The sequence below is a fragment of the Camelus bactrianus genome, chromosome 7 (assembly GCF_048773025.1).
Source record: "Camelus bactrianus isolate YW-2024 breed Bactrian camel chromosome 7, ASM4877302v1, whole genome shotgun sequence".
Taxonomy (NCBI): Eukaryota; Metazoa; Chordata; class Mammalia; order Artiodactyla; family Camelidae; genus Camelus; species Camelus bactrianus.
The window spans coordinates 62562100-62587375 of NC_133545.1; the positions used below are offsets into that span (position 1 = coordinate 62562100).

General features: G+C 37.2%; 2 protein-coding genes across 5 annotated transcripts; one reads left to right on the forward strand and one right to left on the reverse strand.

The window, feature by feature from the left end:
• The first annotated feature begins 136 nt into the window (after positions 1-136).
• LOC105083100 (calaxin-like) lies at positions 137-18360 on the forward strand. 2 transcript variants are annotated; one of them, XM_010972855.3, is made up of 6 exons: positions 137-1901; positions 9753-9908; positions 11669-11773; positions 13894-14045; positions 15952-16056; positions 18267-18360. In XM_010972855.3, the coding sequence occupies exons 1-4, from the start codon at positions 1727-1729 to the stop codon at positions 13977-13979; spliced, it is 522 nt and encodes a 173-aa protein (XP_010971157.3). In that variant the 5' UTR covers positions 137-1726; the 3' UTR covers positions 13980-14045; positions 15952-16056; positions 18267-18360. The 2 variants fall into 2 exon arrangements, with proteins under 2 accessions (XP_010971157.3, XP_074223605.1); XM_074367504.1 differs by lacking the exon at positions 13894-14045.
• On the reverse strand, positions 17047-25050 carry RBM48 (RNA binding motif protein 48). Of its 3 annotated transcripts, XR_012508228.1 has the most exons (6): positions 24894-25050; positions 24318-24508; positions 23113-23258; positions 21056-21624; positions 18065-19030; positions 17047-17215 (listed from the first exon to the last, which is right to left on the reverse strand). XR_012508228.1 is itself a non-coding variant. In XM_074367493.1 (5 exons), the coding sequence occupies exons 1-5, from the start codon at positions 25002-25004 to the stop codon at positions 18944-18946; spliced, it is 1104 nt and encodes a 367-aa protein (XP_074223594.1). In that variant the 5' UTR covers positions 25005-25050; the 3' UTR covers positions 17047-18943. The 3 variants fall into 3 exon arrangements, 2 of the variants coding, with proteins under 2 accessions (XP_074223594.1, XP_074223595.1); XM_074367493.1 differs by having other exon boundaries at positions 17047-19030; XM_074367494.1 differs by having other exon boundaries at positions 17047-19027; positions 21054-21624.
• Positions 25051-25276: the final 226 nt, after the last annotated feature.

Genomic DNA, 25276 nt, shown 5'->3' on the forward strand with positions numbered 1-25276 from the left:
GTGTTTTTATCAGCTCCCTTTGGGTCACAAGTAAAGTTAAAGGTTAAGAAACACTAACTAGGTGTTAAGTGGTAGATGGATAAGACATGTCCCCGAGTTCTTAGCTGTAAAAATAATACATTTCTTGGTAAATTTCCGTAAATTTTATGCTTAAAGCTTCATTATCTCTCCTAATAAAAAACACCTACATGCTCTTGAGTACAAAGCAAGTTTGAGAGACATTTTGTTTCCAAAAGGAAGTTTCTCAGTAGTGTTATGAAAGTGCAAAAAGATAAGTTCATCAGGTTATTTGTTGATCAGTTTTGCTATGAACATAACATGTACTTTTGCTGACTGCTCCAGTATATGATGATTATGTCCCACTGGAAGCAGCAGTTCAGACTGGAGAAGAAAGTGATTTGGCAAAAAATTGTATTGTTTCCGGATTGTGTTGACCAGGAAATACCATTTTTATTGTTCTCTTGTAGCCTTAACAGTCTTCTTATAAGGTATACGAAGAAAATTTGACCAGTTGATGGCATGTGCAAGTTAATAACCTCTCTTAGTTTCTCAATCCACCAAACCACTCTTTTTCTTCAATAATTATATACCAATTTTATAAACATAAGGCATGTTGTTGGGATGATGATGCCAAGGTAACTGCAACAAAATTGATGAGTGTCTGGATAGAAAAATTGAATTTATACCTGGTGCTACCTTTTTCTGGTTATTTTGGATTTATTTGGTTGCCCTTCATATGTTTAGATGTTTTAAATACCCTAAGAGTATCTGAATTTATTTTATCCAGGGTATAGGTTTGTATTCCTCCAGTAAAAATGTGCTAAAAGCCTGTTGCCTATTTTTCTTTAATTTCATGGAGAACGATAGGCTAGCCACTGAGAACATTTATTCTTCAGACCTCAGTGACAAGTTTTACGGTTTTTCTTAATTGCCAGTTTTCAACTTTTTAAAGTCTATGAACATTTGGTATTTCCTTAAGAAAAGTTTTTGGAAAGCTTCCCCCCATCCCACACCCCAGTTATATTTGCCTTATTTTAAAATTTGTTTTTATATGTTATTTAAGATTTAGTAAAAATACAGTGTTCTAAATTGTAAAAGTCACTTTCAGTGCATTTTTTTGTCTTATCACAATGAAGGCCAGCCGATGTACATAAAAAGATGTTTGTTCTCTATACTGGGGTTTGACAACAGATATGAGAACGGTTGCCATCTTGGCCAGCTTTGGCATAGGCACACCGTGTTTTCCTACCAGTCAGTCAGATAAGTTGGAGGGATAAAAGTCTGTGTGGGGGGTGGGGGGCGTTACATTTCTCTGAAAGTTCTCAGATTGAGGCCTCTGTTAGCTTATCATGAGAAGGTGCTTGGTTAGAGTTTTTGAAGGTGGTTATAACCTCTGAAGGAAGTCTTTATAGTCTGGGAAGTTACTTTATTTCTATTTAAAGAATAAGATCTTTATAATCTTATTTAGTTATTATATGTTCACATAGGAGAGAAACATTTTCAACTGTAGAATTTGTGCTGAGGAAATACAAATGGCAGTAATATCAAACACCATGTTAAGTGGTATTTAGCCCCAAAGAAAAGGTAAATGTCGGAATTGCTTTAATATTTCAGATCACAATAACATTAATGAAATCCCTGTATTTGTACTGAGTGGTAACAACCATTGTTAAATATTTTTCCAATTACTTGAGAACCTTCTGTATTTGGTTGCTGAAATGTTGCCATGGTCACATTCCGTGTTGGGTATGGAGTGGTGAACTGTGGAACCAGTGGCAACCAAGGACGCCCAGGCTTGAAACTAGGCTGTCTCAGTCTGCAGTGTGTTGAAGCTACACTCGACATGGAACAGAGGGTTCTGAAGAAACTGGTGAAATCCATCAGTAGTACGGTCGAGAGCTGTAAGTACTGACCAAACATCCAACACTGCCTGAACATCTTTTGAGGGGGAGAGGGGTAGATTGATTGATTTATTTGCTTACTTACTTATTTATTAATAGAGGCACTGGAGATTGAACCCAGGACATCATACATGCTAAGCATTCACTCCACCATTCTACCACTGAGCTGTACCCACCCCCTTGAACATCTTTATTCGTAATCAAATAGAAACATTGAATAGACATACTAGTTAGACATTAACAAGTGCATTGTAACCCCCAAAATAGAATTCTCCTATTTTCTATGTAATATTTTGGCCATTTAAAAAAATAGCAAGTGAGCAATCATTCCTGTACTTACACTGAAAGTATTTTAATCATCAGGTGTCCTAAAATATATTAGGATATGTGGAAAGAATAGCTTGAGAATTTACATGACATCATAAGTGCTGAAGGATTATCTGCCAACCAAGTACCAATTTTTTTATAGTTTGAAATTTAATAAAAGGTTTCAAAGTATAAAGGTTTACTCTGACAAGTTCCCTGAATTCTCTGGCACAAAAGCCATAGAGGCAGCTGATTGCTCTACTTCACAGGATTGATAGAGATACATAAGGTACTTTAGATGTTGAAGAAATAGCATGGTGCTTTGTACATGGCAAGTGTTTGTTAAAGCTAATCTAATTAAGAGGTTTTTTTAGGATTCTTTGCCTTGCCATATCTTAAAAAGTAATCTGGTAAACTTTTGTTACGTAAGCATGACCACAAAGAATCCTGACTGGTATTTCTAAGAATCTGTTTTTAGACTTTGAGGAAGTTACATTTATTTCAGCGACTTATACACCCTCATTATTGGGTGCTTCCATTTTTCCTTGTGTGACCTTGGCAAAGATAGGCACCACCTTGTCCAAGTCTCATTGTGGACTTAATTCAGTTTTCTCTTTTTCCAGTTGGATTTTAAATGATCCAAGCTCCTCAAGCACTTCTGGAGCCTGTTTTCCAATCCTGCTGACATACTATCCTTAACATCCATCCGGCACATTTAGCCAACATTGAATGTAGTAAGAAATGCCTGCAGTCATGTGCTGCTTTCTTAATAGAGCCTGAGTTTTATAACACTGAAAAGGAAACTTTGCATACTTCCAAAATCTGACTCCTCTCCCCATCCTAATGAAATTATTTTTAGCAATGTCTGCTACCCAAATGTGTGTTTAATACCATAATTTTTTATTTAAAAGCAGTTCTCTGAAATAGTCTGTAGGTATGAGTATACTTGATCAGACCCATATCCCATATAATCTTCTATGAAGGAGATGCTTTTAGTTGAAAAAAGGAATGAGTTGCATTCCTTTCTTTTTCCAAAGTTTTTGATACTTATTAATTCTTAAGTTATGGTCAAAAGTTCAGGCCCTAAGTTCTTAAACATAGCTATTCACAAGTGTAACAAGATTATGGTTTTACATTCAAGATTACCAACAACTGATATTTATTGAGTTCTTCATTGGTGAGACACTGCAAAATGGTTTATGTTCCTCATTTTTAATTCTCAGAACAAACTCAACGGGGTAGGTAATAATTATCCATGTTTTCAGATGTGAAAACCATGTCTTTAAGTTGTTGGTGAACTTTTCGGGTGGAAGCCAAGCTAGAACCCAGGTAGTCTGATGCTGGCGTCTACACTCAAATAATCTTTATTTCTCAAATTAATCCTACTGATCAGCATCATAGACCCTCATGGTCATTCTGTATAGTGCTGTCCCATAGTAAGGGCATGATTAAAATTTGTTGCAGTCAGCTTAGTTCTTGAGCCATTCCAGTTGAGACCAGGATAGATTTTGGTCCTCTTATGGCCAGAATTTGGTTATTAATGGATAGGAGTGTGATGGACTAAAAAGCTAGTGCTGCCTTGGCCTTCTCAAAAGGGTCTATCTTTTTATTATTTCTCTTGGTGTGCAAAGTTCCAATTGTGTCATGTGGCAGAAAGTTGAAGTGGTTTTTCCTGGGCTTTGCCTTAGAGCTCCTTAGAAGGGGGCCTTCTCTATTTGCTAGGTCCTCAATGTGCCACATGGCTTCCTTCAGTCCAGGCCACTGCCACTGCATGACTCTTGTCTCTTGTCTCAGATCCTTAGCTTGTTACCTCCAGTGACCTCACAAAGGAGATTCATTACCTTAACTTGCCAAGCAGCTGTTTCCTTTTTTTTCACCTCTGACAGATCTAGAATGTTTTACATTCTGGACCTAGTGTAACTTCTACCTATTGATTTTCATACTGCTCCCTAGAGCTACATTGTTTAATATGGTAACCACTAGTTACATGTGAGTATTTAGATGTAGATTAAGTAGAATTTTAAATCCAGCTTTGGTCACACCAGCCATTTTTCAGGGCTTAATAACCATATGTGGGTTGTGGCTACCAAATTGGACAGCACAGATACAGAACGTTTCCATCATCTTAGAAAGTTCTGTCAGACATTGCTGATCTAGAGTCAGGCAGATAATAGCCCTTTAATCTGGTGGGGGAGGCAGATAATTACCTCAGGGTGCAGTAAATGGCTTCATGGATGTTCAACCTGTGCGTTCTCACAGGGTACCGTACTTAGGTTAGTGTGCTGCTAACACTGACTTAAAATTAATTTTTTTATAAGGGACCTGCATTTTTATTCCGCATTGGGCCTACAAATGTGGTAGTTGATCCTGGCTGTGTACTTTTTATTCGTGCTATGGTAGGAGTATCTCCGCCATCAGAATCAGCTAAAGGTTGATATTGAAAATGTAGATCCCTGAGTACCCCTCTGGTATATTAAAATATCTCTGAAAGTGTGGGCCAAACATCCAGATTGTTCACTGCATGTATTCTTAGACACTAAAGTTTGAGAATCCTGATCAAAATTGTCTTTTCCAGGCAAAACTTCAGTTATGTCAGCCTAGTATCAATCCCACTTTAATAGGAGTTGACCCAGTCTTTTTCATACAAATTGTTGCTCAGCCATAATTTTCACACTTATGTAATTAACATTTTTTAAGCAAAGTGAAGAATTGTTAAATTACTTGTAATTCATGTTGTTTGATTCAACTGATTATTTTAGCATCCTGAGATTATGCAGGATCCTGACTCTGATCTAGCTTATTCCTTATCTTCCCCAATTTACAAGAGGTTATCGTTTATTTAGCAAACATTGAGAACCTACCTTTGTGCTCGGCACTACTTGTTACTGAGTAGATGTTAACTAAGAACAAGATTTTGTCAGATGCCTTGCTAAAACCCAGGTATTTTCGTGAGCTGCCTTTCTCTGATCCACTCCTATCAGATGGAGCAAGTGAAGTGTAGTTTCATTTGCTCTTGTGAGTTCATCAGCCTGTCTTCTCTGAGCATTCATGAGTCTTTAATATAGTTGATTATCTCTTTTAGGACTTAGCCCAGGACCACCTAAAGGTCCACTAGTCTAATACCTGGCTTTTGCTGTATTTGTGTGACATAACATGGGCCAATATGTGTGCACATAGGTTAGTGTACAACATATTTCCTAGCTGTGTCTGCTGAGAAGGCTTAGAAGTATTAACACCCAGTAGCAACAAGCACACCCAGTGCCTAGACCTTGGTTTCTAAACACCAAACTCTAAATAAAAAAACCAGATTTCCCTGAAGAAATAGCTGAATAACACATACAGGAAAAACACTACTCCTGTTTGTTTCTCTTGTACTCTAACACTACTTCCATACTCACACTTCTGATATTTCTGGCCTCCAACTATGTGGAGGTTTTCCCAACAATTTTCTGACATTAGCTGGATTTCCCTACAGAGTAACTCAATTCTGACACTGTCTGAAGATGGCATCAAATTTCACAGGTTAAGAGTAAAGTCCTACAAGACTGCACCCCACCAGATGTCAATCAGAAGTCTAAGTTGTTACCTGTGCTTCTGACTGGCTATAAATCAGAGGCTCCCCATGTTCAATTAATGCGCTAGAGCAGCTCACAGAACTCAGGAAAGCAGTTTACTCACTAGATTACCAATTTATTATAGGATATATAGTTGGATACAGCCAAGTGGAAGATGCATAGAGCAAGGTATATAGGAACAGATACAGAGTTCCCGTGCTTTCTCCCAGCACTTCTGTGTTCACCAGCCCAGAAGCTCCCCAAACCCCTTTATGGGGGATTTTTATGGAGGTTTTATCACATGGTCATGATAGATCATTAGATTAGCTCAATTTCCAATCCCCCTTTGGAGAAATGGGGGTGTGGGGCTAAAAGTTCCAAGCTTTTAATCATGGCTTGGTTTTTCTGGTGACCTGCTCACATCCAGGAGCAAACAACAGTCACCTTGTTAGGACAAAAGACATCCTATCAACCAGGAAATTCTAAGAGATACAGGAGTTCTGAGCCAGGAACCAGGAGCAGAGACAAATATTTTTTTTTTCTGTTATCACACGGATAATACAAGATGAGCCTGGCAAGTGGTGTCAGAAAGCAAGGAAGTGTTGAAAAAACAAAAAGATACGTGGAAAAGATACGGGAGCCAGCTTGAAAACTCCCAATGGCCAAAGCTGGAACAATTTGAGCTACACAATAACATAGTATTGGTATAAAATAAATATATGTGGCTACTTACTAACATAAAAAACTGAGTAAGTGGTAAAGAGACAAACCTTCCTCAGAATAATTCCAAATAATACTATAAATACCCCTTACCCAAGAAGTAGAGCTTAATTACCTTACCTTGGCTTCTAAAGAACAGATTGTGGAAAGGGAAAGTAGTAGCTACAGTGGAGAAACCTGTAGACTCTGGCTTAACTGAGTGATTGAGGTTATCGTCAGCAGTGATATGTCATGTTAATGTCATGTATCTCCTGTTAGGTGACAAGAACACTTTATGTCAGTAGTATTCCCCAAGGCACATAACCAGTCTAATCATGAGGAAAACACTCAGCATACCTAAATTGAGGGCCATTATGCAAAAGTAAAACTGTCAAGGCTGTGGAAAGGGTTAAGACTAGCTGGAGGAGACATGACAACCAAATGGATCCTGGATTGGATCCTGGAACAAAAAAGGACATCAGTGGAAAAGCTGGTAAAAGTCTGTAATTTAGTTAATAATAATGTGCCAGTGTTAGTGTATTAGTTTTGACAAATGCAGCATGATTGTGTAAGATGTTAGCAGGGAGAAACAATAAGTTTATGCGAACCCTACTATAATTGCATCTCTTATGTGAATTAAAGTTACTCCAAACTAAAAAGTTTAATGAATAACATAGGCCAGTCTCTAGCATATCAATACCATTCTCAGCCACAATTTCTCAACTGTCATTCACAGTGGTTCTTTGACCACATGTGTAACGTCTTTAGAGACGATGAAATGTGAGCTGCATGGATAAAACTATTACCTGCTGAAGATTGTGTCTAAAGTCCTTGATTGTTTTGTTGGATGACTTATCAGTATTTGACTCAGAGCAGCTCCTGACTCTTTGAACACTTGCTTTTCTTGGGGATCCATTTTCACACTACTGTTGGTGCTATATTTTCCACTCAGGTTCTCCAAAAGAGTTGAGCAGGACTACTTTCAGGCAAGCATTAATATTACTATGCACTCCATACAGTGTGTCCACACCTGAGCTTTTTTTTTTTCTTCCATTCCATTAAAAGAAAAAAGTGGGAGGCTTTCCAAGTTTTTGTCCTCAGGGCAGCTGCATCCTCTCCGATGACCACATCTTGAAAGGTCACATTGCCTTATTTCCACTGTACTCTGTTGGTTGAAACGGTCACAGAAAAATCCCTTTAGTTTCAAGTGAAGGAGACAAACCCTCATCTCTCCAAAAGTCACACTGTTAGAAGACCATATGAGATGGGACAGGTTGTTAAAAATCGTCTTTGGGAAAATACAACTTGTCACATCTGGATTCACCATTCATAAGGTAGTTTCAAGAATCTACTGTCAGTCTGATCTTCCTTAAATGCAAACCTCATCCTGTTATCTTTCCAGCCAAAATTTTCTTGTTGTCTGTAAAGTTGAACAATTCTAACTAAACCATCTGAGGCTCTCAGAAAATCCTTCTCTGCCTTCAAGCTGCCTCATCTAGCAAATGCTTACTCCTTTGGTTGGCTTTAGCTGAAGTGACACCTCTTCCTCAGGCCCCTTAATCTCTTGTTGCCTCCCCCTAGTTTCCTTTCTTTGGGTCACCAAACACCATCAATCGATGTTTGTAATACTTCATTGTATTTCTTTATCTCTTGATCAAAGTGTAACAACCTTGAGACCAGGACCATGGTGTATATATTGCCTGGTTCATAGGAAGCCCTTAATAAATGCTTATTGAATGGATAAAATTACCTTTATGTCACATTTTGGGGGTTATAGTTACAGTGTGAAGCCTGAGAATCTAATTCAGTTCATAAAATAGTATTATTAGGTATATTTATAATTGCTTATTCTATGGATTGATCAACCTTTACCGTAAGAGTCAAGTCATCCTTCTGACCACAGTAGAAACCGTAATGTAAACTGAATATTTGCAGTGGGTTCTCATTGGTTTCAGTTGGGTAACTTGAAATCACCTCAAAGACAAAATCTAAAATAATTATTTATTTCTCCCCAACTTCCCCACAAGAGAAAAAGGGGGGAGGGGAGGAGAGGAGAGGAAAGAAAAAATAATAGCCAGCTTTCCCTCTTAACTCTAAATTATCTCAAATAATCTTTGATTCATAGAATCAGACTTTCAGAAAGTAAAGAATCTCAGAGATCATCTAGGACAAGGGCCAAACTTTATAGGTGAGGACTCTAAGGCATAAGGAAGCTGTAAGACTTGTCTAAGTCAGCCATGTAGGGTAAGAAATGGAAGTGGAACCCAGATGCTTAAATCTGGAACCCCCAGTGCACAAAGCTTAATCTCTTAGTTCTCAGTCCTGAGAAATGCATCACCTGTGCGCTTCTTAAAAATACTTTTACGAAGTCTGGAATGAGATCCAAGTATGTAAATATGAAAAAGTTTGTTTGGAAATCAGTTACCAAGGCTTGATTTCCTGCAGCATCTCAGGCATCCTACGTGCTTTCTGACCTCATTTCCATCTCCCTAGTCAAAGCCCTGTCACACCAAGCCTTGTTTCTATGTTTCCAGTTGTCTCCTTCATTTCAACACAGCTTTGCCAGATAAATTTTCTTTAACCACTTCTCAAACCTTAGAGCATAGAAGAGTTAGCCAAGCTCTTGTTTAAAAGCCAATTCCTGGGCCCACTGTTAGCAATTCTTGTTTAGTAGGTCTGGGGCAAGGCCTGGTAATCTGCATATTCAACAAATATTTAGCAAGCAATGAGAGGCGGATAATTTTCATACAGATGGTCCAAAAATGACACCATAAGAAACAACATCTCCAGTGAAATAAATGTTAATCCTCTGATTAGGCATTCAAGGCCCTCTACCATTAACCCATCCTCTTGAGTCTTGTTTTTCACTCCTTTCCAACTTGCTGTGCTCCCAGTAAATCATGTTCAACTTCAGCCTCAATTCTTCCTTTCCTTGGAATTCTCCACTTCTTTACCATCCTCAACACATATATATAAATACTGTGTATCCTTCAAGGCTCAGTTCAAAGTCTTACCTCCATGAAAATGGCCCAACTCTTCTCTCCCATACTGATTTCTCTTCACATGTCTATAGTGATGAGTATATTACATAACTTATCATTTGTATACTGTCTTGTGAGACTTCTGAGTAAAGCCCATCTTAATTCTATAAGCTCTTAAGTAGCAAATCTGTGTCATACTTTTAAGCATTTAGCATTATAGGAGCAGAATAGCTGCTTAAAATATTTTTAATTGGGATGGAAAACTCGATGATTAAATCTAAGTTGTGTTTATTTGTATTTTCATTTTACAGTCAAAAAAAGTGAAATAGAGTGTCTCATAAGAATTTTTCACAGCTTGGTGAAAAGAGCTGATGTAAGACTTGATAACACTGGACTGGATCGTAATGCATTTCAAGCAATCCTGCACAGCGTGTTTGGAATGACTGATAATATGCTAATGAATAGGGGTAAGAAGTCCTAGAGACTGAAATGGGCCAAGCTGAGATGGCATATACATGTATATACAAATGTATGGCAAGCATGTATTATAATGGCAAATGTATTTTTAATATGGCAAATATATATATATATATATATATATATATATATATATATATATATATATATATATATATATTCAATTTTCACCAAAGACTGAGTTTTTAAATACCAAACTGAAAGATATAATTCTGATAGTGCTACCAATTTAAACCAGTAATTGATTTGATTGTGAGGGTGGTTTTTAATATAAACTCACTCAGAATTTCATATCTCGTAGCTGTACCACTTTGAGAGAGAACAAATAATGAACTAAATAAGCTAGCAGTATTTTTTTTAAAGATAAGCTTATGGTTTTTAATCATGATGTCTTTTAATTCATATGCTGTAGACATGTAAATTATCAAATGATTTCTTTTTCTTCATAAAAGTGAAGAAGGTATCAGTCGACACCAAAAAATAATTACTCATATTGAGAAAGATCAAAGAAATAATTATGTATTTAAAATAGGAAATTATTTAATGGGATCCAGTCAATTTCACCTACAGATTTTTAGTGTTCAATTAGATGTCTTGTTTGTTTGTTTGTTTGTTTGTGTTTTTTTAACTTTTTTTTTATTGAGGTATAGTCAGTTTACAATGTTGTGTCAACTTCTGTTGTACAGCACAGTTCTTCGGTCATACATGCATATATATATATTCATTTTCATATTCTTTTTCACCATAAGCTACTACAAGATATTGAATATATTTCCTTGTGCTATACAGTATAAACTTGTTTATCTATTTCATATGTACCAGTCAGTATCTGCAAATCTCGAACTCCCCATTTATCCCTTCCCACCCCCCTCCCCCGTGGCAACCACAAGTCTGTATTCTATGTCTGTGAGTCTGTTTCTGTTTTCTATATACGTTCATTTGTCTTCTTTTTTCAGATTCCACATAGTGATATATGGTATTTTTCATTCTCTTTCTGGCTTGCTTTACTTAGAATGACACTCTCCAGGGCCATCCATGTTGCTGCAAATAGCATTATTTTATCATTTTTGTGGCTGAGTGGTATTCTGTTGTATAAATATAACACAACTTCTTTATCCAGTCATTAGTCGATGGACATTTAGGCTGTTTCCACATCTTGGCTATTGTAATAGTGCTGCTATGAACATTGGGGTGCAAGTGTCTTTTTGAATTAGGGTTCCCTCCAGATATATGCCCAGGAGTTGATAGGTCTTGATGTACGTATACACCTTTGAAGCCATAACTGTAATCAAAATAATTAACATATCCATCACCCCCAAAAGAGTCAATAATATTTTCTTTTCTAAAGGGTAATACTAAGATTTCATTGATAATTTTAAAAATAATATGTTATTTGAGAAATTTGTCTTTAGGTATTGTACAAATTCTTTAGAACAGGATTTTGCCACTCTTTTTAGAGTAAAAATTATCACATTGATTTTCTCCACTGTTGGTCTTCTTGGCTTATAAGTAACTGTACAAAACATCACAAGTGAAAATCATCATTGACTATGGATGAGAATGATTTATTTCAATAAAATTCTGTTGGAAATATATTTCCAGTGATTTTGCCTTTTTCAAGAAAGATTGTGCCAAAACCATTTTTCCTCTCATTTGGGGAGGAAAGTTTTTTTTAAATCTATTCATACATACTCTTGAATTATGAAATAGCTGTAAATTACAATGCACTTGCATGTTCTTTTTCTTTCAGTATTTTTTGCATTTGACAAAGACAATGATAACTACATAAATGTGAAAGAGTGGGTTAAAGGATTATCGGTGTTTCTTCGAGGGACTTTTGAAGAAAAGCTAAAGTGTAAGATTTCTCTACGTAATTTCTAACTTAGTAGTTTATATTGTTAATTTTGTATTTGGTGAATCTTTAAATATTTTTTAAAAAATATAAAATCAATGTTCTCTACAGCAATCTTGCAAAATTAGTTCATGATAGTTAAAAAAAAAAAATACAGATGAAATGGGTGGCCTGTTTCATTGGAGAGTTCCTAGTCCCAGGGTCTCCAAACCTTTCCTCCACTGATTCTATAATGCCCAGATGTCACCCTCTGGCCTACGGCCCAGGTGAAGAATAGCAACTAAAGGCCCGGGCTTGTGCCAACTCTGAGCCGCTGGCAAGGTTGAGGTTTCTGGGGCTGCCTCTGGGCTCAGCAGGAAGTTGGCCTTAATATGAGGCAGCACATGGTTCATACTGGGGCCCTTTCTTGTCTTTTCATCAGAAAAAATGTAAGGGATTGACTAAAGCAAGGTAAAAACACACAATGTCCAGACATCATTACTCTAATGTTAGAGTTAGTGTGGATGAATAAAGAGAGGGAAGAAGGCGGAGACAATGAAAGTCCAAAGGAAGAAGGACTATAAAGGGAGCTTCCTACAGAAAAGGAACGTTAGGGATTCCAAAGACAAAGATCTCCCAATTCACAATTTTGCCAAGAAATAGCTCTGGCTTCACCCAACCTGTTCCATTGGTATGATGTATACTTTCTATGTTTCACACCTCCTGTGCCAGAATTTGGGGTGTGAAACCCTAGAAAGAGAATAGAAACAATTTTAAATAGCAGTTTTCAAGGGAACAAGTTGCTTGAAGTGTCAAATTGCTTAAGACTTCAGACTTCTGAGTATGTAAGGAAATTTTTATCCCTTCTTGTCCTTACACTTGAATTTGCATTTGGGATGTACAAAAGAAGATCTCTAAATTAAACACGTTTTTAAAATGACAGCAACATTTTTAAAAGTCACCAACTTTATGACTTTTTTGTTTGTTTCCTTTTTTTCTTTTTTTGATTTTTTCAAACAATTGAAGTATAATTGACAAAACAACATTATGTGGGGGAGGTTTAATTATTTTTTTCTTACAACATTATGTGGTTTGTTTTGTTTTCTCCAATATAATTTTTCACAGGAGAACATTTAAATATAGTTGCCATATATGTTTGTTGCAGTGTTCTTATACAAAAGTCTCACTGAGAAATGAAAAGTTAAGTTTCATAAATGTAAATTCTTGTGAAAGTGACTGTGACACTAAATGCAGCTGTACATGATTGAATAACATCGCACTAATTAAAAAAATTTTCCTCCTCTAATCCCACTTCCTAAAAATGTTTCATATACATTTCAAGGTATGTTAACTTGAGGAAAATATTACTTCTAGTAGGGTTGTGTCACAAAGTGATGTATGCTATGTCGTGGAGAAACACAACAAAAAAGACGCAGCTAATCTGATACTCTGGAATATTTCATACCTGGTTCTTGTTCTTGTTCTTGTTCTTTCCCTTCCTTTCCTTTCACTTCCCTTCCCCCACGCCCCTCCCGTCCTCTGAAATATGTAACTAGATTGCAGACTGCACCAGGGCTCCAGGACCTGAGTAAGGTCATTTGTGGACTGAACAAGTGAACTGTGGTAGAGGTTCCACAGTGAGATCAAAGTCATGAAAGTCACCCTCCAGGGAGAGATTGATCATTTTGGAAAGTACAAATGGGGAGATCCTAAGGAGATGACAGATTCATTACCCAAATAGAATTGAAAAATGTTCTTTGTCAGTGGTATAGTAAAGTGTGTACTAGTTTTTGTACTCTATGTAAGAAGGAAACTATGATATTGAGGTACACACACATATATATGTATATGTAAATGTGTATTGTATGATCAAAGGTTTCAAAATATCTCCTTTATTGCTTCGTAGCATTTGTAAACCCTCAATTTCAAAGTCCAGAGATTATAAATCTTACTTTTCACATCCCAATAGGTATTTTAATCTTGTAGAAAGATATATAATAAAGTTTCTCTACTATACTAATAATTGTAGGTTGTATAAATTGTTTTCATCCTTTTAAAATTATATATTGAAATAACAAAGGAGAAGACTAATGACAGTTTAATTGTTCTTATCCAAATCTTTAAACTTCTTATGCTTTGAAAAGTCTGTTTTGAAGTTTATTGTTTGAATGGTGATGGTTACATTTCTCGAGAGAAAATATTTGACATGTTGAAGAACGGTCTACACTAGCAGTCACCTGAGGAAGCGATTGATAAAAGAATAAAAGAGTTGGTAGATATAGCACTGAACAAAATGGTAAGCATGAAAAAGTGAAATTCATTATATGTAATCAATCCATATAAACACTCATAATGAAATAACATAATAATAAAAATAGTTGTCCCTTATAAAGTACCTGCTATATGCCAGGCCTTTCACAGAACTCTAATATATTAACTCATTTTATCCTCAAAACAACCCTATGAAGTAGAAATCATTATCTCTATTTTGTAGATGAGAAAACGGAAGCAGAGATAGGTTTATCCAAGGTTGTGCTAGACAATGAGGTACATGGGGAGGGTATAGCTCAGTGACAGAGTGCCTGCTTAGCATGCACAGGATCCTGGGTTCAATTCCCAGTATCTCCATTAAAAAATAAATAAACCTAATTGCCTCCCCCCACTAAAAATTTAAAAAAATACATTTTTTAAATTAAAAAAAATGAGGTACAGAATTCATCTTTTAATGAACCCAATAATACCTCTTTATTATGGACTTTGTGATTTCTCTCCCTGTTTTACTATGACACTAAACTGGATACCAGTGAAGGTTTATGACTCTAAGGCAGCCTGGACCCAGCTCACCTCCTTTACTTTGGAGTGCAGGAAAGTAACAGATGATGGGGACTGGCGAGTCTCAGTTTCTGCTAACAGACCTCAGAGTATCCTCCTCCATTAGAAACACTCTCATTAGCCACTGCTAGGGCTGAGGGTAGGTGTCTTGAGAGACATTACGTTTGCCAGTACCACACCCACCCCCTTCTTTCTTGAAAGGAAAAGATTCGGAAAATCTTTTTCAGATAATTATTCAAACCTTTCTTTAAACTCTCAGCAACTGTGATTTGGTTATGCCCAGAAGTGAAAAAACAAGCACCCATCAAAACAAATCCAAATTGAATCAAGCATTAAAGGTATTTGTAATTTACACACATGCTCCCCCCGTGATTTAATTGATCATAGTCCCTGTCATGAATACTCTATTCTAGGCAAGTCTGTCTTCTTCTTGATTTACACTCCTGCTTCCTGGCATAACTCATGTTGGGCCATCTTCTGCATTTCCTACTGACATTTCTAGCTTATCTAGATCCCAACCATCCTTAAAGGCCTAGCTGTTGTCTGCAAGCTTCTCATGATTTGAGTCCATCTGGAACTGTTACTATTCTAACTCCCAGTGCCTTGCTCATTAGCTAAGCAACTTCACTTTTATCCTTTTTACATTACATCCTTACTTATCCCAAGTAAGAGATACTTTGAGGAACAAAGCTAAAACTTAAGCTTAAGAATATTTTCCCTATAGTGCTTGTTTTATCATGAAAGTAATGGTATAATGAGCTTCCTCTAATTTTCTTATTTCCCCAGAGTATAGGTCCTTTAGCGATAGGGCTGTATAACAAAATATAGCCTGCTTGGGCTGCTATAACTAAATACCATTGTTAAGGTGGCTTAAACAACAGGAATTTATTTCTCACAATTCGGGAGACTGAGAAGTCCAAGTTCAAGATGCCAGCCAATTCAGTTCCTGGCTGAGGGCTCTCTTCCTGCCTTGCTGACCTCCTCACTTAGAAGAGAGGGATCTCTGGTCTCTCTCTACTCACAAGAACACAAATAACATCATGGTGCCCTACTTGCATGACCTCATCTAGACCTAATTTACCTCCCAAAGGCCCCCACCTCCAATTATCACCACATTGCAGATGTTAGAGATTTCACATATGAATTTTGGAGGTGGAAAGACAGATATTCAGTCCATAATACCAAGTATGCCTATTAGACTAATAGGCATAAAGTAAGTGATCTCCATAAGTACCTTTTGAGTTGTATAAGTAGTGCCTACAGAAGTGTGAACTTAGTTTGAATTGGTAAACTTTTACTCTAGATGGTTGATTTTTATGCAGAATTTAAAACTACTCTATCATTTATCAAGAAATCATCTTCCTCTATAGGATTATGACAACGATGGCAAGATATCTTTTTCAGACTTTGAAAAAGCAGTGAAAGAAGACAGACTTTTGCTGGAAGTGTTTGGACCATGTTTCCCAGAAGCAAAGGTACAGTGCCAGCAGCCTAAACTGGTTGAGGGAAAATTTTAAAGGATCAGAAAAGAAATACTTGCTACATACTCACTTCTATAGGGCTTCAACCCACTACTGAAGTTCAGGCAACCATGAACATCTCAGCCCCATCCTAGCATTTGGGACCCAAGAAAATACTATTTAAGTAATTATATTCATCACTTTTTTTGAGCTTATAACCATTTCAGCCATACACAGTTCCTAATTTCCTGTATGTAATGACATTTTCTCAAAGAAAACCAAGGTATATTGGCTTGCTTAAGGGATAGAACAGGAAATAGAGTGGATTCAGCAAGTACCCACCGTAAACTGCTAGGAGAACTTGATCTCTTTCAACCCAGATGTTGTCAAACAAGAATAAATTTTTAAAATTTTGGACACATGTATAGTACTCTATAGTACTTTATTTGTCCTTGTGAACATCTTTCACATATGAATATAAAAGTTTTCTGAGTCAGGAGAGCCAGCCTGACAATTGATTTGACTCATTATCATTTCCTATCTTAATTCTTTTTTTGACCAACTGTGCTTTGCAAACATGTGATATAGGAAGAAACTTTTTATTCTCTGCAGTAACTTAGATGGTGAATTTGTGGGTGAATTTGCATAATGTTAAGTTATCCTTAGCTATCTCAGCTTGGCTCTCAAACTTGTCCCACTGTAGTTTATTCCCACATTTTAATTGTCTGGAAATGTGTGATAAAAGCCAATGTGTTAAAGGCAGATTCTTGTTTTAAAAGACTGATAAGTGAAACAGTACTGAATAGTGGCCTAGCTGGAGTAACCACTTGGGTTCAGATGGAACACCAGTGGTTCTTCAGCTGCTCCCCAAGAGTTCATCTGTAACCAGTTACCTAGAGCCTTGCTATTCAAAGTGTAGTGTGTGCACCAGCAGCAATGGTATCACCTAGGGACTTGTGAGAAATGCAGACTTTCAGATCCCAGCTCACACCAACTGAATCAGTCTTTGTGTGTGTAATTGACACAAGGAAGGTTTATTTTCTTCTTTCATCACAGTCAGATCTTGTATATGTTGGCAAGGATGGGGAGAAGTGCTGGCCTTCACACAGTCACAGAACAGATCAGAAATCCACTCAAGAACACAGAACCCACTTGGCAGCTCCTCCCTTTAGGGCTGTAAAAGAAATTTTTTAATTGTGGTAAAATACACCTATTATAAAATTTACCTTAACTAATTTTAAGTGTACAGTTGAGGAGTGTTAAGTACATTCATGCTACTGTGCAACCAGTCTCCAGAACTCCTCACCTTGCAAAACGGAAACTCTATACCCATTAAACAATTCCCCATTCCTGCCACCCACCAGCCCCTGGCTACCACAATTAGAATCTGCATTTAGTAAGACCCCAAGGTGAAGAGTCAAAGCACCACAGTCTGAGAAGCCTGATCTAGATGGCAACTTGCTCTTTCCAATTCAGTGGGAGTTCTCTAACGTATCTTTTAACTGAGTGTGCAGCAAAAAGGTGTAGTTGATCCTTGAACATGGGATCAAACTGCTGCCAAGGGTCCATTTATATGCAGATTTTTTTCAATACATACTACAAGATCCATGGTTGGCTGAATCTGAGGATACTGAACAATGGACACAGAGAGCAGACTGTAAAGTTTCGTGTGGATTTTTGACTGCATGGTGGGTCGGCAACCATGTCTCCCCCATTGGTCAAGGGTCAACTATATACCTAACTATGTCACAAGGAAGTAGAGCCAAACCCCTTGCCTACACTTCTTAGTACCATCTACCACTCAGTGCCATCCCAGCAAGGTTGCATCAGCAAGTCATAACTAAAGTGAACCTTCTTAATTGGTATGTTCAAATACACTCATTAGGCAAGAGGCCCTTAAGGATATGGAGATTGAAAATTAAAAAAAAAAAAAGACTCCCCTTGGTATGGGCCTTCTCAAGTTACTGTGTTATCAGTAAAAAAAAAAAAAAAAAAAAAAAAAAAACAGCCTGGACATACTTACACTTGAGTTTCCAATTATGTGGTCCGCTGACAGGAAAAAAATGTGGGTATGCTAAAAGTAATGGTAAAAGTCTAGCATTACATAAATACTGATTTGTTTCTGCCATAGATGAAGTAAATTATTCTTTAAAGTTAACTAAAAAGCATGTAAGCTTCTAATTTCAGATTTGTTCTAATAGTTTATTAACTTTTTTGCTTTACAGAATTGTCTTGATTTTGAAGCCCTGGCATTCTAACACATCCTGACTTCTAGTTTTTGAATATGAGTAACTCAAAATTATTAAAATCAGAAACAGATCCTGGTTGCCTATCTTTATTTGTATTGTAAAGTTTCTATATTTGCTTCGATTAATTTACATACGGTGACTGCAATGTGGTAAGTAATGTTGTAAGAATGGTTCCTGTATATTAAGTATGGGTCAAGATAACATCTATACTAGCTAATAATAAACTAATTTATTTATTTATTCATTTATTCATTAGGTTAGCCAGCAACCTTCCCATCTTGGGGCAAATATTGTGAATCAGTCATTCACAACCCTCTTTTCTCTTGCTTCCTCAACCACAGAGGTTGGAAACCTGAACGTCTGACATTCCAGCCCCCTCAGTAAGGTACATCCACGGGCTCAGTTCTAGCCAATATGATGTAACCAAAGTCACTGGGTGGAGCTTCGGGAAGGGACATAATTGGCTGGCATGTACTTTGTCCATGATAAACTAATTTTAAAAGATGAAACTATATTAGAAAAGTAGCTTGAATGAAATTACAAAGGGTGCATTAAAAAAATACCCGCAGTAAAATCTCTTCAAGAATTAAAATGACAGGCTGAAGATAAAAAATAAATAGTTCTTTAGAAAATACTGATTTACTGCAGGCAATTTATATTCTTCTTCTTTGTTTTAATGGATGAGCTGTATGCATATCTCCTCGCTTGTCCTCTGGAGGCTTTGGCACAGATGAAATTACCTAGTTAAAAAAAAAGAGAACCACAAAAACTTAATTAATTTGTATAGTACAAGAGTAATAAACTATTAGAAGTGGTAGGATATACATTCAGTAGTTCAATCCTTGCTGTTACATTTAAGGCACTCAGCCCAAGTTCAAAGTACTACCTATGATCTAGGCACAGAGCAAAGTTTTCTGTCCAAACTTGATGGGAGTAAAATTTCTAAAGCCATCTAACAAGGAAAAAAATGTAAGGGGAGAAAAGTAAACATATGCTTTACTTTAATATTCTTTAATAGATCTGTAATTGTATGATGAACTCACTTGTAGTTTTACGGATACAGATAGATATCCTGGTTACACATAACTTGAAACACTGACCATGTTTCATTTATTTAGAGACAGAGAGGCTCCAGTGGGGCAGGGGATGAAAAATTTAGAGACATAAGCGGAAGACACTAGAATCCTCAATTTCTTGGGGAAAAATAAAACCAGACACATTATCAGAACAAGTAGAGAATATAAGTTAAAGCAGAGTAAGACAGTCTTCACTTAAAATGGAAAATTATTAGAAACTGTAGTAAACTGTAGTTAGTATTTCTCCTTTTTGTTGTTCTACTATTTCCATACCTAAGATTTGGACCTAACTCTTTTTTCTTGAAAGTACAGTCGGCTCTGGCTGAGACAGCTATGTGTGTGTATCTAGTCTCAGTTCAGCCATGTCTGAAGGAAGGGTGCCTGCACAAGCAAAGACATATTTTAAAAGGCTTAAGCAGAGAAATTGTGTCCATGGATTTTTATTATTATAAAACAATTCCTCATCCTTAATTGGATAATAATTTTGAGGTTAAAAAAATGTACACGAAATAATCTACCTTAGCCTCTCTTAATCACATTGTAAAATATATGTACAACTGTGTGAAAAGCACTTTCAGAACCCAAGTAAAAGTATAAGAAAAAGTCTGGTCTTTGTCCCTCAGTTTATTATTTCTAAAAATCTTGCCTCACAAAAAGGAATCTTTCAAAAGCTAACTCAAATTTAACTTTCTCTTCTTTGTGTTTAGAAAATGGAAAATGATTATGTAAATTACATTTAAAAATTACTACCTACGTAGGACAATCTAGTTCTAATTTATTTAAGAAGTTTAAAATGCAGACCTTAAGGCCTAACTTTTAGAAATCTCACCTTCCTCTACAGCTATCTTTATAAAAGAAGCAAAATAAGCATTTTGAATTTTATGTAATTTGTAATTTTGAATTAAAAGAAATAAATTGTACTTATTTTCCTTTAATGCAGTAAGTAGTTCTCTACTTTGGCTCACATTAGAACTATCTGGAGAGCTTCAAAAAAAAGGGAGAGACTGGGCTCTATTCTCACAAATTGATCTGACTGACTGAAACCACTGCTTTTATATTTTTTATCTAGAGTGATATAAAATATGTTTAAAGCAAGGATTAATGGTATCAAAGCAAATACAAATCTGTGAATCAAATTCAGTTAGTGCAACAGAGAATTGTAAGAAAGCACATCTAAAAATTAAAAATGAAAAAAAAAATGACAATACTATAGTTCCCACAAGTAACTCTCCACTTAGTTATTAGCCTACAGCCAATTTGTCCCTTAAAAAGTTTTTTTTTTATTGAAGTATAGTTGATTTACAATGTTGTGTTAGTTTCTGGTGCACAGCATAGTAATTCAGTTATACATATATGTATTCTTTTTCATTTTAAGTTATTACAAGATATTGAATGTAGTTCCCTGTGCTATACAGTAGGATCTCACTGTTTATCTATTTTATATATAGTAGTTTGTATCTGTTCATCCCAAACTTCTCATTTATCCTTTCCCCCGCCTTTCCCCTTTGGTAACCATAAGTTTGTTTTCTGTGTCTGTGAGTCTCTTTGTAAGTAAGTTCATTTGTACCATTTTTTAAGATTCCACATATAAATGATATTGTGGTATTTGTCTTTTTCTGTCTGACTTACTTAACTTATTCATTTAGTATGATAATCTCTAGGTCCAAAACAGCTTTTTTTTAATCTTACCTCTTTAAGTTTATTCCGAATTAAATTCGCTGTTGTATTCAACGAGTCATCGTGCATGTCCACCTTAGGTATGTCTGGTAACAGAGGCCCAATCATAACCTCATTACTACTAGTGCTTGCTTCAAGAAAAGTTCCAAGTTTACAATCATCTTGTCTTCTTCTTTTCCGCTCCTGCAGTTGTGTTGTCCTAGGCATAAATCTGTCAACTGCTTCTGAAGGCGTAATACGATTCTGTGCACCAGGACAGGCTAATGAATTTTTTAAAGTTTTCATCTGCATTTTCTGCAGAGAGTCATTGTGGTTCCAATGCTCCAGTGTTTCATCACGGTTTCTACCATCCTGAGGGGAGTTTGATGCTCCGCCCACATGCTTTCCTGACGAACATGTACATTTTGGGGAGAAGTAACACAAAGGCAATTCACAAGAATAAGGAAGACGAGGATCTGCATTCCCAGGAGATACATTCAAAGTGGCTGCACAAAATCCAGATCTCTTTGAATGGTAGTCCTGTCTAAAATGTTTTGCATCTTGATTCTCTGTAACCAGTTTCTTCTTTGTCGCATAATGATCTTTATATTATAATTTAAAAGGTGAGGGAAAGGAAACAGAAATGGTTCATTTACTGTTTTCATCATTCAGAAATGTGTAATTTTAAAAACAAATATTACTTTAAAATGATAATGAATGCTACCCTAAAAAAATTTATTCTTGAGCAGGGAATACATTTACATGATTTTAAAGCTAAAAAGGATATAAGGTATGTAAGTATCAAGCTTTACTCTCTCCTCGCTCCTCATATGCCTGGTTTCCACTTGCCATAAGTAAGCATTCATCTTACTTCATCTGTCCCAGTATGTCTTACTTTTCCTCCTCCCACTTACCCCTCTTTTTCTCCTGTAATACCCATTTCTCTGCACTATTCCGTTTCCCGGTTAATTGTAAATCTTGGGAGAGTTTTTCCATGTCATTAGATAGAAAACTTTTTACAGCTTCGAAGTATTTTACTATATGAATGATCGTGCTGCTCGGTTTGTGTTTTTAGTTTTTATAGGAGTCAATATGCTGGGTCCATATTTTATAATTTCCTTTGCCACACATGCAAGTTCTCCTGGAACTAGTTATTTATATACACCACAGGCTAAAGTTCAATGTCTACAAATGACCAGAGACTCTCAACAGCTCTCTTGCCAAAATTTCAGGTAAGTTTTCCAGAAGTCTTCCACCTTGTTTCTCTCTTCACACTGCCACATGCCCCTTCCCCAATCAGCCATAAACTCATTATATTTAATAGCTGTTTGGACACTGCCTTTGTCTTTCAACCAAAGGGTGGAAATTTGGTCATTTGAGCCTCTAAAACCATTCAGATTTCAGACCACACACATTATCTTAGTCCAGTTCTGGCTGCTGTAGTTCTATAATTCACGTACCAGATCTATGACTTCATTCCGTGCACTTGGAATTTGTGTCTAGGCAAACTTGGTTGGGCATATGGGGCATCTGGCCACTGGTACTTATCAAAAGTAGAACTTTTCCACTTTTAGCAGTTTTAGATTAGCAGTTGGAACTGGTCTGCAAATCCTAATTGTTTCTCACTGACTTTTGGTCAAAACCTTTATTCCTTAGTATGGACACAGGCTTTTCAGGATTCACTTCCTGTCCTCTATTCTAATCTTATCTCTCACTGAAGCCCCTGTGTTGTGGTTATCAGGTACTACTCACAGTTTCTTAAAACTCATGATGCTCATTTATTCCTCTGGGACTTTAAACATGCTACCTGGCCCACCTTTCCATCTCTTCCTCTCCCCTTCTGGGTAATGTCTAACTACCCTTTAGAACTCAGACACCTCTCTCATCCTGCAGGAAGTCTTCCATGAAACAAAATCTCTCCCTTCCCAGCCCAGGTTACACAGCATACTGTAAAGGACCCTGAAGTTTACAGTTATTGAAAATTGTGGTCTTTTACTTGTCTGTCTTCCCACTAGACTGGGAACCCCAGGATGACATACCTGGCAAAATGCTTGGCACATAGGAGGTGTTTAGTAATAGGCTTTCCATACCTTTATTTTTAGTAGTTCTGGCTACATAAGCGTTCCTCTCTTGTAATTTTCTTCTGGTTTCTTCAACTGTCTCAAATTCTGGAGCATAGCACACATGAAGCAATCCACCAAAGAAACTCTGTTCATCCATTTTCCTCTTGGCTATCCTAAACAGAAATACATGATATGGTTTACTAATCTATATTTACTTTAGGATGAAACCTTAACTAGTATACAATGCACTGACCTAAAGAGCATAGCCCTGCTTTTACTGTGTGTATAAACATCCTATAGTTTGGGAATTAAGATGGTCTGCTTGTGGATGGTACTCACCCTACTGATCCACTGCGTACTCTTAGAGCCTTTCCTCCCCTCTCCCAAGAGTGTTAACAGGTTTTGAGCTGTCATCCATGCATATCTAGACTCCCTTTAACCAACATAGGATCTAGCTGGTTAGCTTGAGGTTACAAAATATGTAGTCATGAAAAAGATTTTTCTTTGTTTTAGGTTAAAAGGTTCTTGAGAGTTAGCTCATACACAATTTAGCCTTTTCAGCACAATGTATTCGTACAGTGGGATTCATAAATAATACTGAATATATAACAATGAGAAAATGAGAGGACAGTATCCATTCAACAAATACTTATTGAACATCTATGACTGGCCAGGAATTACCACAATAAGTACTTCTGTGCCCCGGGAAAATGATGGATAGTTATTGAGATTTTACCACATACCAGGCACTGTCCTAAATGCTTAATGCTTCACTCAAATTAACACTTTACAACAACCCTATGATGAAATTGAGGTCTGGGGAGGTTTATACTTTGGCCATGCTCGCACTGGTTTATGAAACTAAATTCAAATCCAGATGTTGAACTGCATGGCCTAGTAGGTGGTGTGGGAGATGCAAGAACTCCTTAAAATGCACAGTGAGAAAATATACTTCCCTAACCATGAGGAACTGGCAAGGTGGTTAGGGCAGTGAGATGATATATAAGAGCACGTGATATATAATCTACCACACTACACGACAGAAATTGTTACGCATGGGAATGACATGATGGGAAAGAGTTTTTCGGTAAAGCTAACATTCAAGAAGACTGCAGGAAGATAGTAAAATAGGATCACATTAGTTTACTGGGTAATTCAGGAATGAATGAGGGGGGCCAAAATGATAGCAGTGGGAATGGAGGAAATGAGATACTGCTTAACATGCATGTTACCTTGCACTTTGTAGATGCTGAAATTTAATAAGATAAACTTCTGTAAAGTCTTCTGCTGGGTATTCATCTAGAGCATTATATTGTTCAATTGCACCATATAGAGCAAACCGCTCAACTAATTCCTTCATTGCTCCCACTGCAGGAACTCCTTGTATTAATAAGTACTGAGATTCCAAATTGATTGTATACACCTAAAAGAAATGCAGACATATTGAATGTTTTTCACAGATAAGCCTAGGACAAATTTGCTATTAAAACATTTTTGCCCCTCTCTCTGCATAAAGAATAATTTACAGTAAAGAGTTAGCAAATATTCACTGAGCGCTTACCATGTAACAAGGACTATAGTAAACGCGGAAGGTAACAATGACTAAAACACAGTCCCGTTCTCCAGGAGTTGAGGTTCTAGCAGGTTCGAGAATCTTTGGTACCAGAGTACCAGCGTTCCGCATACTCATCTCCTGGGAATGGATGCGACCTTAGCCTTTCAAGACTTCGTTTACGTAAGCTGAGCCTGTGAGGCTAGAGCTCACATAAAGCTACGGAGGATAGCGAAAGAAACCAAAATCACGTTACCTTGACCGCGCGAGGCCGTCTCCCCTCCCGATACTTGGCCCGCGAGTCGCACACAGCCCTCTGGACGTGGTGGTCGAACAAGCCCCCAAGCTCCCCACCAGGAGAAGCCATCTTGCCGGCTTTGGCCGTCGCAGAGACGACAACATCCGCCTTCCTGCCCTCCTGCTTATCCAATAAGAGAGAGGGATGGGTCAAGGCGTGCCGAGATTGGCTGGAGAATCGACAGCGTCGGTCATCGTTTCCTGCGAGCGAGGATTCGGTTAACGACGTGCTCCCCCTAGCGGCGCGGCGGAGAGGCCGGGAGAGCCGGAGCAGGCTCCCGCTACAGGCGCAAGGCGAGACGCGCCGCAGGCCGAGGGGGCGGGACCGGAGGGGGCGGGGCC